The sequence below is a fragment of the Rhinatrema bivittatum genome, chromosome 3 (genome assembly GCF_901001135.1).
Source record: "Rhinatrema bivittatum chromosome 3, aRhiBiv1.1, whole genome shotgun sequence".
Taxonomy (NCBI): Eukaryota; Metazoa; Chordata; class Amphibia; order Gymnophiona; family Rhinatrematidae; genus Rhinatrema; species Rhinatrema bivittatum.
In genome coordinates this window covers 375,800,664-375,815,389 of record NC_042617.1, presented here as the reverse complement: position 1 = coordinate 375,815,389, position 14,726 = coordinate 375,800,664, and the positions used below count along the sequence as shown (strand labels likewise).

Below are 14,726 nucleotides of genomic sequence, written 5' to 3'. Positions count from 1 at the left end.
CCAGGATTACAGATTATTTTGTCTTTCTGCAGGTGTGGGCATAATAAAGAATGTGGATAGGCTCAGAGGGACACATAATTGCTTACAATAACTCAGAAGAATGATATAGGGCCCCAGAGCTTGTAGGAGTTTAAGATACTAAACATCCCTACGAGCAGGAGAACTTCAACAGGCGAATTGTACAAGAAGAGGAGCATTTGAAAATTATACACAACCAGCAAAGAGAGAAATCAGCATTAGGACTATTGCTGGGAGAGAGGAGTCCCTAAGCACCAGCACTTGCTTTTGGCTGCTCTTAATTTGTAGGCAAAAAATGAAGTGGAACTGTGGAGGAAGGGCTTGGGAGGCCATAAAAAGTCCATGCAACTACTGGATCTATTTTGTTTCCTCAAGGGAGCCAGAACTGCTCCAATTTCTCAGGTCCCAGGAAAAAGGTGGCAGAAGACCATTCTTGGTTATTCTGCCAGAATTGAAGCCCTCAGTAATGGACACTTAAAGGGGTTGAATTAGCACAAGTTTAAAGTTGTCAGTGATAGCACCATTCATCAAGGCTGGGATTGAAGCCTTGACAATTGGCACTACTGCTCTCAAGTTTCAAATCTGGACTAATTCAAACCCTTTTTTTTGAGTCTGTTCTTTCCTCTGCAATGTCTGCTTAAGTATTACCCCTTCTCCTTCTGTTCTCTGTAATACAGGAGATGTGAAGGAGGAGAGACTGGATAGGGAGCAAGAGTGTCTGTTTTCTTCTCTATCAGGCTGATGCAGTAAAGTACGCTCAGCCGAGCGCATTGTTTAACCCATGGTTGGACGCGCCTTTTGGATGTGTGTCCACAACCCCTTATGCTATAAAGGGATTAGCGTGTCCAAAACGCGGGTCCAACTCCCCCCCGTGAAGGTAATAGCGCTCATCACATGCAAATGCAAAGGGGTGGATTTTCAAAGGGTTACACACGTATGTTACGCGCGTAACCCCGAAAACCCACTCCTGTGCGCGCCGAGCCCAAGCCCCGGGACGCACATATGTCTGGGGCTTTGAAAAAGGGGCGGGGCGTAGGCGGGGAGGGGCGGTCCGGGGTCGGGGTGGGGCCGGAGCCTCCAGGCACAGCGGCCATTTGCCGCTGTGCCCGGGAACGCGGGCCAGTCATTGGCCAGCGCGCGCAATCTACACCTGCCCGGAGGCAGTCGCAACTTATAGGACAAAGGTAAGGGGGGGGTTAGGAAGGGAGGGGAAGGGAGGGGAAGGTGGGGGGCTGAGGGAACGGAGGAAGGCTGTGTGGCTCTGCGCACACAAGTTGCACAATTGTGCACCCTCTTGCGTGCGCCAACCCTGGATTTTATAGCAAACACGCAGATTTGTGCCCGCTGGGTTGCGCGCACAAATCTACACCCGCACGTAGTTTTTAAAATCTGGCCCATAGTGCTGAACCTATTAGCTATTCTCATCCAATTAAAAAAAAAAATGTGCTTCCGACATGCGCATTTTAGCCTGCAAAAATTAACGCCTGCCCCAGAGCAGGAGAATTAAAAAAAAAAAAAAAAAAATTGTGCTGGCGGTCAGGTTAGGAAAAGGGATGCTCAATTAATGAGCATCCCTTTTCATAACCCATGGCCATACACAGGTTAGAAGATGCTCATAAAATAATGCGCCCATTTTCCTAAATGGCTGACTGCCACCTCTCCCGGGCACCTGCTGCCGAGAAGGTGCTAGGGGCACGTAATTTCCCCTAGTGCCACCTTTTTACTGCGGCACCCGATTTAAATATTAAATTCGGTGCCCGGGAAAGGTGGATTGGCGCGTGTTACAGAAATGAGCGCTCAATTATGAGCACTCATTTAATGTGCGCTGCTATTGTATTGGCCTGTTAGTGCTCCAGGCCCAACCCCTCCTCTTCTCTTCCCTGCAGGCTTCCTGTAGGTGAGGGGTTGGAGCAGAAAATCTGAGGCAGAGCAGCAGGGGCCTGAAAAGAAGGACCAGAACTGCGTTCCAGGCCGTTCACCCACATATTAAACTTTATTTTTTTTGGTAGCAAAACAAAAGAAGTCTGTGTGTTATCAGCTAAGGATAAGAGTGAAAATACTATATTTTATTTTGCAGCTTTCAGCATCACATTGGATTATTTCTTTTTCAGTATTACAGATGCAGCTAATGCCACGAAAGATCGAGTCAAATACCTGGAAATGCTTCATCGTCATTTTGAGGCAATGGGTAATGAGAATAATCCAGTTAATCTCATCAATAATATCCTACCATCTTTGTTCACTGCCATCAGGCAGATGGACTCAATATCTCGTTTTTTCTCCAGAAATGGATTCCTCGGATTGCTGCTCACCAAGGTATAGAACTTTCTCCTGTAACCTGGAATCAGATTCTTTATTCATTGAGTAGAAGTTTGTTGGATATACTGGGCAGCTACTCAAAAGATCTAAACACCTAATTTAAGGAATTAGTTGACCAGCTGAACACTGAAATTTAGGTGTCTACAAAGTTGGCAGGACCAGGGGTCAGGTCAGGCACAGGAAGAGTGGCCTAGTGGTTAGAGCAATGGACTGAGAACTAGGGAAGACAATATTCAAATCTCACGTCTCCCACTGACATGTCTTGTGATCTTGGGAAAGTCAAGTTGTCTCCTATTGCTTCAGCTACTTACTTAGACTGTAAGTTCTTTGGGGAAGGGATGTATCATACCTGAATACTTATCACCATTGTACAGTGCTGTGTATGTCCAATGGCGCTGTAAAAATGATAAGCAGTAGTATTATAGGGAAAGTTAAGTTAGGTGGTTAGCACCGATTTCTAGTGCTAGCCACCTAACCAGGGAGCCTATGCTTAGGGAAATCTATACCAGGCTTTAGGTTTAGGGGCTTCAGTTTTTGGGGCCTAAGGTTAGACACATTTTCATCCTATAACTGAGACTAACTTTAGGCCCCTAAAACTAAGGCACGTAGGTCAGGCTGTAACCTTTGGCTTGCTGCAGGATGCCTCCATGATTGGCCACACTCACCTTGACATCGTGGGAAGCTGCCAAAGTGGCCAGGACACCGCCATGCTGCTGCCTCCTCTGGACCTCCTTAGGCATGCATGTGCATGGTGCACCAAAGGATAAATACTCCATGGCGGGAGAGTTTTGGCAGGTGTCCACTGATGACATCATGCGGCTGGGAATTTAAACCCCAGCCGCGCTACAGCTGATGCCTCAGCAACAGGTCCTCTTCTGGTTCCTGCAATGTGTGTTGCTCCATGTTCTAGCCTTGTCTCTTCCAGTACCTGCCTTACCTTTCCAGTTCATACCTTACATTGTCCTACCCTATCTCTGCCTTTCTTTGTTCCTGCCGTGCCTTGTTCCAGCCTTGTTCCTGTCTCTGCCCTATCTCCTGCTGTGTTCCATTCCTTGTATCCTGGCTAGGTCCAGACCTGCCATTGTCTAGCTATCTTTTGTCTGTCTCTCTGTCTCCTGGTTCTGATCTTGGATTCTTGACCTCCGCTTCAGCCTTTGTGCTTGATCTCCGCCTACCCTGACCTCTGCCTGGATTTTGACGCTGTCTGATCTTTGCCTACCCAAACCTCTGCCTGGACTTCGATGCTGCTTTTCCGCTGCCTGCCCTAACCTTGGCCTGCTGCCAGACTCCACCTGTCTGCTATCTACAGGACCCTTGTCTAATGCCTGCTATTCTCTGGAACCCAAGGGCTCAACTTGCAGGGAACAGGGTTGGTTTAGGTGAAGCCTAGACCTTGTCCCAGATAGTGTGTGTCCACCTGCTGTTGGCATGGCTCTAGTGGGTTCACCTGCCTGGTTGTGTCAACCATGCCATAGCCAAGGGCTCACACTCTGTGAAACAGGCATTTAACTTTTATTTGAATATCAGCCTAACTATAATCAAAGATCATGATACTGTCTGACACATGCCTCCTAAATTCAACAAGCTGCTACACAGAGAGAACAGAGAATCATCTCAGAGTCATATGTGCCAACGCTTGTCACAAAATCACCGAGATAGAGGCCATCATGGCAAAAGCAGATGAAGAAGTTGTTGCAATTATAAAGTCTTTGTGTGATGAAAATCAGGACTGTGATATGACTATACCAGGGTGTGCTGTCTTCAGAAGACACAGAATAAGAAAAGGTTTTGTTTTTTTTAATGTTGGAATCACATAAACATAGATTATGTAGCAGATAAAGAACAGAATGCCCATCCAGTCAGTTCATTTTTCTTCCTTGTGCGATGCTATTGACCCCAGTTAATCTCTTGCTTCCTCAACTCACTGCTTCATAACAAGGGTTCCTCTGAACATACTGTGCTTTCTTGTATTCTGTTACTGTGAGGCTCTTCCTTGCATCAACCATCCTTTCTGTGAAGATATATTTTTCATTTCATTTATTATTTATATATCACAGTCCCAGTTACAAGACCTGCCCTTAGCAGAGTACAATATAACCAAACATACATCAAAATAATAACAAATATTAACATTTTAAAAAGTTCTGATCCACCCACCATCCATTTACTAACACAGCACCCAAAATATGCATTTAGTCTTATTTCATCTGGTCCTATTCTTCACACAAAATTGCCAGGCTTTTACTCTTTCTAAAAGCCAAATAATTTGATTCCAATCAGTCCTCCAAAGATGCCAAATTCCACAGTTTAGGCGCTGCCACAGAAAAAGTTCTTTATGGAAGCTCTCCAAACGCACTTCTAGACTTGTTGGAACTTGAAGCAAAGCAGCCTGTGATGACCATATACAATGATTTCAAATAACCAGCTCCAACACCATCAATCGCATGAAAAACCAGCATCATCATCTTACTCCTGAGTCTACCCTCTTGGAACTTCATCCTGTGATCTCTAGTTTTAGAACTTTCTTTTCAGTGAAAAAAGTTTGCTTTTAGTGCGTTATTTATACTGTATGCGACCTTGTCTGGTTTCACTAGAAAGATGCCATTCAGTAAAATGTAGAACTTTCCAGTAATGGGAGATTCTGGGAGGTGTATCTACAGTATCAGTGAAAGGGAGTTCCTGCCCCCCCCGAAGGGATGAATTTGGGATGAGGATATGAAAGTGCTTTCCGCAAGGTACTGGGGGGAACTTCTGAGATTCCGAAATTTTCTGAGGCACATCTGTGTACTCTTCTTTCAAGGTGACTTTTGGTTGGTGAAAACTTTCCATCCAGTAGCTAGTGCCAACCCAATGAGTGAGCATAAGAGGAGGAAATGTGAGTGGAGCTCAGGGAAGGCATCCCCAGTGTGTTGCCTCTCCTTTGGGCTTTGCTGATCTGCTAGAGAGAACTGTTAAATTTTTCTGGCATCTTGCACAGATCATCTGGAGCAGGGGTCGGGAAACTTTTTGGCTGAGAGAGCCATGAACGCCACATATTTTAAAATGTAATTCCGTGAGAGCCATACTAACTACAACCCCCCACCCTCCTGAATCCCCCAAGACCTACCAAATTAATTTACTACAACCCCCTACTCTCCTGATGCCCCCAAGACTTGCCAAATTAATTTACTACAACCCCCCATCCTCCTAACCCCCCCCCCAAGACCTGCCAAAAGTCCCTGGTGATCCAGAGGGGGTCCAGGGCTCGCAGACAAATCTTTAATAAAAAAGTAAAATCTAACAAAACCCCCCACCCTCCTGATGCCCCCCAAGACCTCCAAAATTAATTTACTACAACCCCCCACCTCCTGACGCCCCCCAAGACCTCCAAAATTAATTTACTACAACCCCCACACTCCTGACCCCCCAAGACCTGCCAAAAGTCCCTGGTGGTCCAGCGGGGGTCTGTGAACAATCTCCTGGACTTGGGCTGTCGGCTGCCAGTAGTCAAAATGGCGCCGACGGCCCTTTGCCCTCACCATGTCACTGGGGTCGACCAATGGCGGCGGTAGCCCCTGTCACATAGTAAGGGCAAAGGGCCATCGACACCATTTTGATTACTGGCAGCAGACGGCCCTTTGCCCTTACTATGTCACAGGGGCTACCGCCGCCATTGGTCGGCCCCAGTGACATAGTGAGGGCAAAGGGCTGTCGGTGCCATTTTGACTACTGGCAGCCGACAGCCCAAGTCCAGGAGATCGCTCCCGGACCGCTCCTGGACCCCCGCTGGACCACCAGGGACTTTTGGCAGGTCTTGGGGGGGTCAGGAGGGTGGGGGTTGTAGTAAATTAATTTTGGAGGTCTTGAGGGGCGTCAAGAGGGTGGGGGATTTTGTTAGATTTTTACTTTTTTATTAAAGATTTGTCTGCGAGCCAGATGCAGCCATCAAAAGAGCCATATCTGGCTCCCGAGCCATAGGTTCCTGACCCCTGATCTGGAGTGATCTGTCCCTTAGTCTATGGGGCAACAATCTTTGTTCTGGAGAAGTGTGCTGTCAGTGTGAGGAACGAGGAAGAAGAGAAGGTCTTTGGCCTGGATTTATCAAAGTGCACTAAATATTGCATGTGATAGGAAAAGGGGTGTGTTTTATGGTAATAGGCAGTTTATCACAATTTGCACTAATACCTATGCGAAGCGCTATCTTAGCACAAATTGCAATAATGTTTTGATAAGAGCCAACTTAGCTATCAGGGCCCTCCTACCACCACTGGGGTGGGGGGGAAGAGAGAGAGAGAGAGACTAGCCATAATGCTCTCACACTAGATAGGTATTTATATCTCTATGGGAGGCCCACCTAGTAACTTGAGGTGAGATTTAGGTATTAGTGTAGGGGTTAGGGGCTACTTTTGTTATGGTCGTGGACCCTTGGGCCGGCTGAGACTGTAGATGGTAAGTGTGGGAACCCACAGGAAGCGTCACAGCTGGGAGGCGGCGCTGAAGATACTCCAGAGAAGACTTCACAACTGGAAGTCCATGGTCCCCCCAGGAGGAGCCCATAGGAACCCGGACCTCTTGGACTTAGGCGGGATCCTATGCAACCAAGGATCTGGGCAGCGGCCGACGAGATGGACGATGAGGCCAGCTGAGCCCAGGAGCTGGATGGATCTTCACCCTCGGAAGCTCACGGCTCCCCCGGGAGAAGCCTGTGAGAGCCCGAGCTGCTGGTATTTAGGAGAATCCTCTGGGTCAGCAAGTACCGGATATCTGAGGTGATGGAAGAGGCTGAAGTCGGAGTCCAAGGACGAAGCCGGGTCAGAAGCCAGAAGTCAGAAGACAAACCAAAGCCGGGGCGGACGCTGAAGACGTAGTCAGGGAACAGAGCCAGGTCAGAAGCCAGAAGTCAGAAGACAAACCAATGCCAGGGGCGGAAGCTGAAGATGTAGTCAGGGAACGGAGCCAGGTCAGAAGCCAGAAGTCAGAAGACACGATCCAGAGTCCAAACGCAGCAACTAGTGAATCAGGGGAACTGAGTGAACCTCGTTGCAAGGCGAGGTTTAGGCCAAGCTACAGGGTTTAAATACCCTGCAGCGTCTGACGTCATCCTGAGGGCGTCCCCCGAGTTTCCCACGCTGACCCCTTTAAATACCGAACCCCTGCGCGCGCTTAGGGGGCAGGGCCAGACGTGATGGGACGCCGGCGTCTCCCTCGAGGAGGGAGCACCGCGGCTGAGGCCTGGGAAGGCCGAATCGGCAGCGCAGCGGCCCGGGCCAGCCTCGAGGTGAGTGAAGGACCCGGGGTACAGCATTATGGCTAGGTTTTCTCTCTCTCTCTCTTCCCCCAAGGTCATTTTCCTGGGTGGTAACTCCAAATATAAAACAAAGAAATGTGATCACAGAAAAAGGCCATGCGGCCTGTTTATTCTGCTCATCCACACCAACTGCTCAGCTCTAAATCCCTGCACGCCCTTAGAGATCCCCTGTGCTTGATCCATGCCTTTTGAAAATTCAGGTGCACTACACTGACCAGCTCATCTTTATCCACTTGTTTATTTACACCTTCAAAGAATTCTAATAGATTTGTAAAGCCCAATTTCCCTTTACTAAAAGTATGTTGGCTTTTCCCTATTAAGCCATGCCTATGATTATGCCCAGTAATTCTTTTCTTAAGTATAGTTTCTACCATTTTACTCAGCACTAATGTCAGGCTTACTAGTGTGTAATTTTCTGGATCGCTTCAGAGCCTTTTTAAAAAATTGGTGTTATATTGGCTACCCTGAAGTCTTCGGGTACAGTGGCAGATTTTAATAATAGGTTACAGATGAACAGGAGCAGACATGCAATTAAGTTCATATTTGAGTTTGTTCAGAACTCTGATGTGAATACTGTTAGATCCTGGTATTTGTTGCTATTTATCCAACAACAGGTACCCCATGCTGGGGTCCATATTAGGAGCCACCATCCAAGAAAAGGACCTTGTAGTCTGTGTGAACAATACATTGAAATGTAGTGGTGGTCAAAAAAAGCACATAGAATGATAGCGACGATTATCTGAAAAGGAATGGAGAATAAAACAGAAAATATCCTATTACCTCAGTTTCAACCCATGGTGCACCTTGCGTACTGTGTGCAGTTATTATCACCTCATCTCATAAAAAGACATAGTAAAACTAGAAAAGGTGCTGAAAAGGGCAACAAAAATGACAAAGGAGATGGAACGGTGACCCCTGCAAAGGGAGGCTACACGGGTTAAGACTCTTCAGCTTGAAAAAGTGACATGATAGAAGTTTATAAAATCATGAGTGGGGTGGAAAGGGCAAATAAAGGATGGTTATTTACCCTTTCCATTAATGCTAAAACAAGGGGATACACCATGAAACTAACAACCAGCAGACTCAAAACGAATCGTAGAAAGCTCTTTTTCACTCAGCACACTGTCAAAGCTATGGAGTCCATTGCCAGAGGATGTGATCAAGGTGCCTAGTATTGTAGGGTTTAAAACAGGTTTGGGCAACTTTCTGGAGGAGAAGTCCATAAACAATTATTAGCTAGGTAAACTGAAGAAAGCCACTACTTACATAGATACATATATACATATACATAGAAATGACGGCAGAAAAAGACCAAACGGCCCATCTATTCTGCCCAGCAAGCTCCCACACTTATTTTCCCATACTTATCTGTTTCACTGATCACCAAGTTCAGGCCCTTTGTTGGTAATTGTTTGATTCAAATTTCCTGCCACCCCCTGCCATTGATACAGAGAGTAATGTTGGAGTTGCATCAAAAGTGAATCGTAAGGCTTAATGGTTAAGGGTAGTAACTGCTGAATCAAGCAAGTTACCCCAATGCTTGTTTACCCCGACTGCACAGATCAATGTCTTGTTGGATGTTGTCTGAATGTAAATCCTCTTTTCCACATTTCCCCCTGCCGTTGAAGCAGAGAGCAACGTTGTATATGCATTCAAAGTGAAGTATCGGGCTTCATTGGTTTAGGTTAGTAACCGCCGCAATAAGCAAGCTACCCCCACACTTATTTGTTTGCCCAGACTGTGTAGTTCAGTCCATGTTGGTTGTTGTCTGAATGCAAATCCTCTTTTTTCCATATTTTTCCTTGCCGTTGAAGCAGAGAACAATGTTGGAGTTGCATTAACCATGTGAAGGCTTATTGAGTAAGGGTAGTAATCACCAGGTAGTAGCCACCATTCCAGCAAGCTACCCCCATGGCTCTTCTCTTCATTCTCATCCTCTAGCCTTTATGGATCCACAGTTTTTATCCCTGGGAATGAGTAACAAGAAATAGATCCTAGAAGTCCACCTTCAGTTGCCAACCAGACCGGTTAGCAAAGTTAGCTGGATAAGCTTATCCATCTAACTTTGCTGGGATAGTCAGTGGCACAAAAAGTTCAAACAGAAAGAAAATGTTATTGGTGATTTAGTGCTGTGCTCTATGTAGCAACAACTAATGCTAGTCTTCCCTGGGATATCACACCAGTTAAACAGTCATTACCTTTTAGAAGGAAGCATGTTCCCATCAGTACAGCATGAACACATACAGTAATAATGCCTTGCAAATGCCAATTCCTTCTGTAGAACATATTTGAGGTGTTAAGAATTGATAAGGTTAAGCAGAAAATGTTTCTATATATAGTAGGAGAAATTCAGGAGGAAAGATATTGTCCTGGTTATAAAAATGTCATTGGAATGACCTCTGGATTTAGGATTCTAATTCAATACCTTTACAGAGTGCACTGTTTGTCAGTTGCTTTTGTGAACAACAAAGACACTAACATCTGCTCTGATCCAGTGGGAAGCATTAAAAACTTATGGTACCATATCTACATCTGTAGCTTCACATTGGCAGTATATTTTTATCTGTGTTATTTGTCTATGTACATTAAATATGTAAAATTCATTTTGTTTTGTTCAGGTATCCAATCAGCTAGCTCAGAGCTGCAGACAGTTTATAAGGGAATGCATAATGATGAAAGATCCTGAGGATGGGCTCTGGGAGAAGGTCAGGGAGCACATTGAGAATGAGGAACTTGTGCCACCACAGAAAGACACCCAGGAAAATAAACTCAAAAGAGACAAGAATAAGGGAATAGCATTAATGGGCAAGAATACTTTGCATGGATGGTAAGTAAGAAGGATAAAGTTTCACTAGGTCACCCTGAAGGAACTTCCACGTTCAATTTAACATGCACTACATCTGCCTCCTGTTTTAAAGTTAAGTGAATAACTAAAGAGGAGGAAAACAATGCTGCACCTAAAATGGCCAATAGAACATTGATACTGTAGTTTGGTAGTAGACTTATGTTCTACTGTCCAGCATACCCAGGTGATAGGTTTCCTGTTTATTGGGGGTCTACAGGGCCTAAGTATATTGCAGAAGTAGTGCACTCTGACCCTGGTAGAAGTAGGGTAAAATAGAAGGAAGAGGTAGGAAAGAGGAAAATGAATATCCGCTATAGGGGCAAGCCTTCTAAATCACTGCTAAATTAAATCTGGGAGAATGTTTTAAAACAGTAAAGGAAGAAAAAAGGAGCATGTATCTACATCTATTTATATACATACCATTATTTATATTTACATATATACATTGCAAGTTTAAATGACAGAGGAGATATTAGCATAAAATTTAGAGCCTAGAATTAGGTGTCAAGATCCAGTGTGTCAATATATTAAATATTTCCTCCTACAAACCATATTGGTCCTGGGTAAAACTGTAGATTTGTAACATTTGTTTTTATTTAATATCAAAATGGAAAAAAGTTGTACCTCCGTCACTGACTGTCTGACGTGAGGATTCAGAGGCACTGAAACAAATCACTTTGCATTTGGAAGAGATGCTAGAACAAACTGATAAGTAAATAGAAGCAAATCACCAGGACCTGATATTTACCCCAGAGTTCTAAAGGAACTCAAATATGAAAATGCAGACCTTCTAATTGTAATCTGCAACCTATCATTAACGTTTGCCACTGTATCGGAGAACTGGAGGGTAGCAATTGTAGAACCAGTTGTTAAAAAGGGCCCCTTGGAAGACCAAGGAAACAAAAACTAGTGAACCTGTTGTCAGTACCAGACAAAATGATGGAAGCTATTTTTACGAGCAGAATTACAGGGCATATGAATAAATATGGCTTTATGGAGAAAAGTAAGCATTGATTTAGCAAAGGAAAGTCATATCTTATTCTGTTATAATTTTTGAAAGTTTAAATTAGCATTTGGATAAGGGTGAGGCAATTGATGTAATGCATTTGGGTTTACAGAAGACATTTGTTAAAGTCCCTATGAGTGACTCCTGAGGAAATTATTTACTATCCCATGATTTTTAATGTCCTGTTGTTGATTGGTAGCTGGTTAAAGGTTAGGAAGTAAAAAAATAGGACTAAATAGCCTGTTGTTCCAGTGGAGAGAGGCAAATAGTGGTATGCCCCAGGGATCTGTACTGGGACCAGTGTTAGTTAACATATGCATTAATGATCTGGAAAAGGGAGAAAAGAGTGAGGTAATGCAGATTTGCAGATGACATAAAATTATTTAAAGTAGTTAAAACACGAGCCGATGGTGAGGAATTGCAAGAGGGCTATGTGAGCTTGGGGAACTGGGCACCTGAATGGCAGAAGAAATGTAATGTGGGTAAATACATAGTGATGTACATATGGAAAAATAATCCTGACTATGAGCCTGGCCCACTAAGCTTTTTTTTCCATAGCCAGAGAATCGGAGAAGACCAACTGTATGTATACACAATGCTGAGTTTCACATTAGGAATTACGGTACCATTTAGGAAAAGTACCTTGGAGTCATGCACAATACATTTAAAATCCTATGCTCAGTGTGCAGTATTGGTCAAAATAGCAAACAGAATGTTAGGAACTATTTGGAAAGGACTAGAGAACCAAACTGCAAACATCATGATATCTCTGTATGAATCCATGGTGTGAGCACACCCTGCGCATTGTGGGGTAGATTTTATAAATGTACGCACGGGCGTACTTTTGTTCGTGCACTAGGCGCGAACAAAAGTACGCTGGATTTTATAAGATACGGGGTCAGCGTGCGCAAGGGGGTGCACATTTGTGCAACCTGTGCGTGCCGAGCCCAGCGTGCGCTGCCTGTTCCCTCCGAGGCCGCTCCGAAATCAGAGCGGCCTCGGAGGGAACTTTCCTTCCACCTCCCGTCACCTTCCCCTCCCTTCCCCTACCTAACCCACCCCCCCGGCCCTATCTAAACCCCCCCCCTACCTTTGTTAGCAGATTTACGCCTGCGGAAAGCAGGTGTAAATCTGCGCGCGCCAGCGGGCTGCTGGCGCGCCATCACCCCACCCAGGGGCTGGTCCGGAGGCCTCAACCACGCCCCCGGGCCGGCGCCACGCCCCCGGGCCCGCCCCCGAAATGCCGTGTCACTCGCGGCACGCCCCCTTGACACGCCCCGACACGCCCATCCATGCAAGCCCCGGGACTTACGCGCGTCCTGGGGCTTGCGCGCAGTGGGGGTTTGGGGTAGGTTTTCGGGGGGTACGCGCGTATCGTACGTGCGTACCCCTTTGAAAATCTACCCCTGTCTGCACATTAGGTCATCTCATCTTAAAAAAAAGATATAACAGAATTAAAAATAGATATAGAGAAGGGCAATAAAAATGATCAAGAGGATAAAATTAAGAAAGGCTAATCATGTTAGGGCTATTCAGTTTGGATAAGAGACAACAGAAGGGATATGGTAGAGGTTGTGGTATGAAGCGTTAATAAGGACCAGTTATTTACTATTTCAATTAATACTAGTCCTAGGGGACACTCCATGAGTTTAGCAGATTTAAAGCAAATTTGGGAAAGCATGTTTTCAGTCAATCCACAATTAAGCTGTGGAATTTGTTGCCAGAGGATATGGTCTCTGTGTAGGGGGCTCCTTAAATTCCCCACTATTAAAGGTGCCCTCATTACAAAGACCTGTCCAGAATAAGGAGCAACTTGGTGTATTCCATTTCTAAGAGCAGTCCTTTGTGGATGTGCCAGAATGGAATGTTCTTTTAGGAGTCTAGAGAGGCCCCTAGAAGTTCATATTCTCAAGATTTATGCCAGTAAATCGGCTTTTAATTGCATAAATCTGGCCCATAAAAATATCCTCCCTTTGTTTGTGTAATTATACCTGGACAAAAAGGGGGTGGTGCTGGAGCCATGGCAAGGGCAGGCTAACATATTTACCCAGATATTGCCATACTGAGTGCTTTCTGGCTAAATTTGTGCAGACAAGTTGGTCTGCACAAATAGCTGGCCTAAAGTTATCTGAATAACTTTATCTGGATATTCAGCAGAACACTTATCTGGATAAGTTCCACTGAATATCCGCATAACTTACCTGTTCAGTGGAGTTTTTAATACGGGGCTCCTATGAATGTAAGAGGAGTTTTAGCAGTTCCTTCTGGGGCAGAGGAAGGAACAGGATCTCTCCCAGAAAGGGGAAAGGATCTTGGCCAGGAGTTTTAGGGAGCAGGTGGGAGTAGAAGCCCTCCTAGCAAAAGTATTTTGTAGTAAGAGTAGAAGCTTTCCCAGAAAAGTGAGTCAAGCTTTAGCCTAAGAAGTGTATCCCCAAACCAGGCTATTTTAAAGATAGTGGGGAACACACTCAATACCAGGGCTAAGTGCTGGACTCCTTCTAGCCCTTAATCTATCCTTCAGGGTCTCTATCTTTTTAGATATGAAAATGCCCTTAGAAAATTGTAAATGGACCTCCTATCCCCCTGGGAAATTCCCCTGAAATACCTGGGAACCATTGCTTAAACTCGAATACTTCATGTTGTGAGTCCCGGCCGCGCTTACCCGCGGCCAGACCTCCCTACCTCCTCGTTGCCGGCACAGGGTCCTCTTCATGGTGGGCAGCAGCGCGCGGGCCACGGCGCGACTGCCCCTGGACATTGGGGAGCAGCGACGGGAGAGACGCAGCGAGTCCCGCCTCTTAAAGGGGCCACGGCGCCAAAACCAGGCTGGCCCCGGAAGATGACATCATCAGCCAGGGAGATTTAAACTCCCTCTGAAGAAGGGAAGACGCCTTTGCAACAGGTTCCAGTGCTTGTCTGCTGTTCTTCTGGCTATCCTGTTTCCTGGCTTGACTTTGGATTGGACTTGGATTTGCTGTTTGCCGCCTGCCTTGGACCTTTGCTCGGATTTGGATTTCGTTGCTCGCTACCTGCCCTGACCTGAGGTGTGGATACTGTCTGACTGGCCTGACTCGGATTGGAACCCGGACTGTGTTGTTTGCTGCCTGCCTTGACCCTTGCCTGGAACCCGGACTGTGTCTGTTTGCCGTCTGCCTTGACCCTTGCCTGGAACTCGGACTGTGTCTGTTTGCCGCCTGCCTTGACCCTTGCCTGGAACTTGGATTGTATCTGTTTGCCGCCTGCCTTGACCC

General features: G+C 45.7%; 1 protein-coding gene across 1 annotated transcript in view; it reads left to right on the top strand.

Annotated features, from left to right (window-relative positions):
• Window positions 1–14,726, top strand: part of LOC115088599 (dynein gamma chain, flagellar outer arm-like) — a 535,861-nt gene that overhangs the window by 52,964 nt on the left and 468,171 nt on the right. The window contains exons 6-7 of the mRNA XM_029596857.1: window positions 2,130–2,334; window positions 10,243–10,451. Coding sequence (XP_029452717.1) covers window positions 2,130–2,334; window positions 10,243–10,451 — 414 coding nt within the window. The remainder of the gene's footprint in view (window positions 1–2,129; window positions 2,335–10,242; window positions 10,452–14,726) is intronic.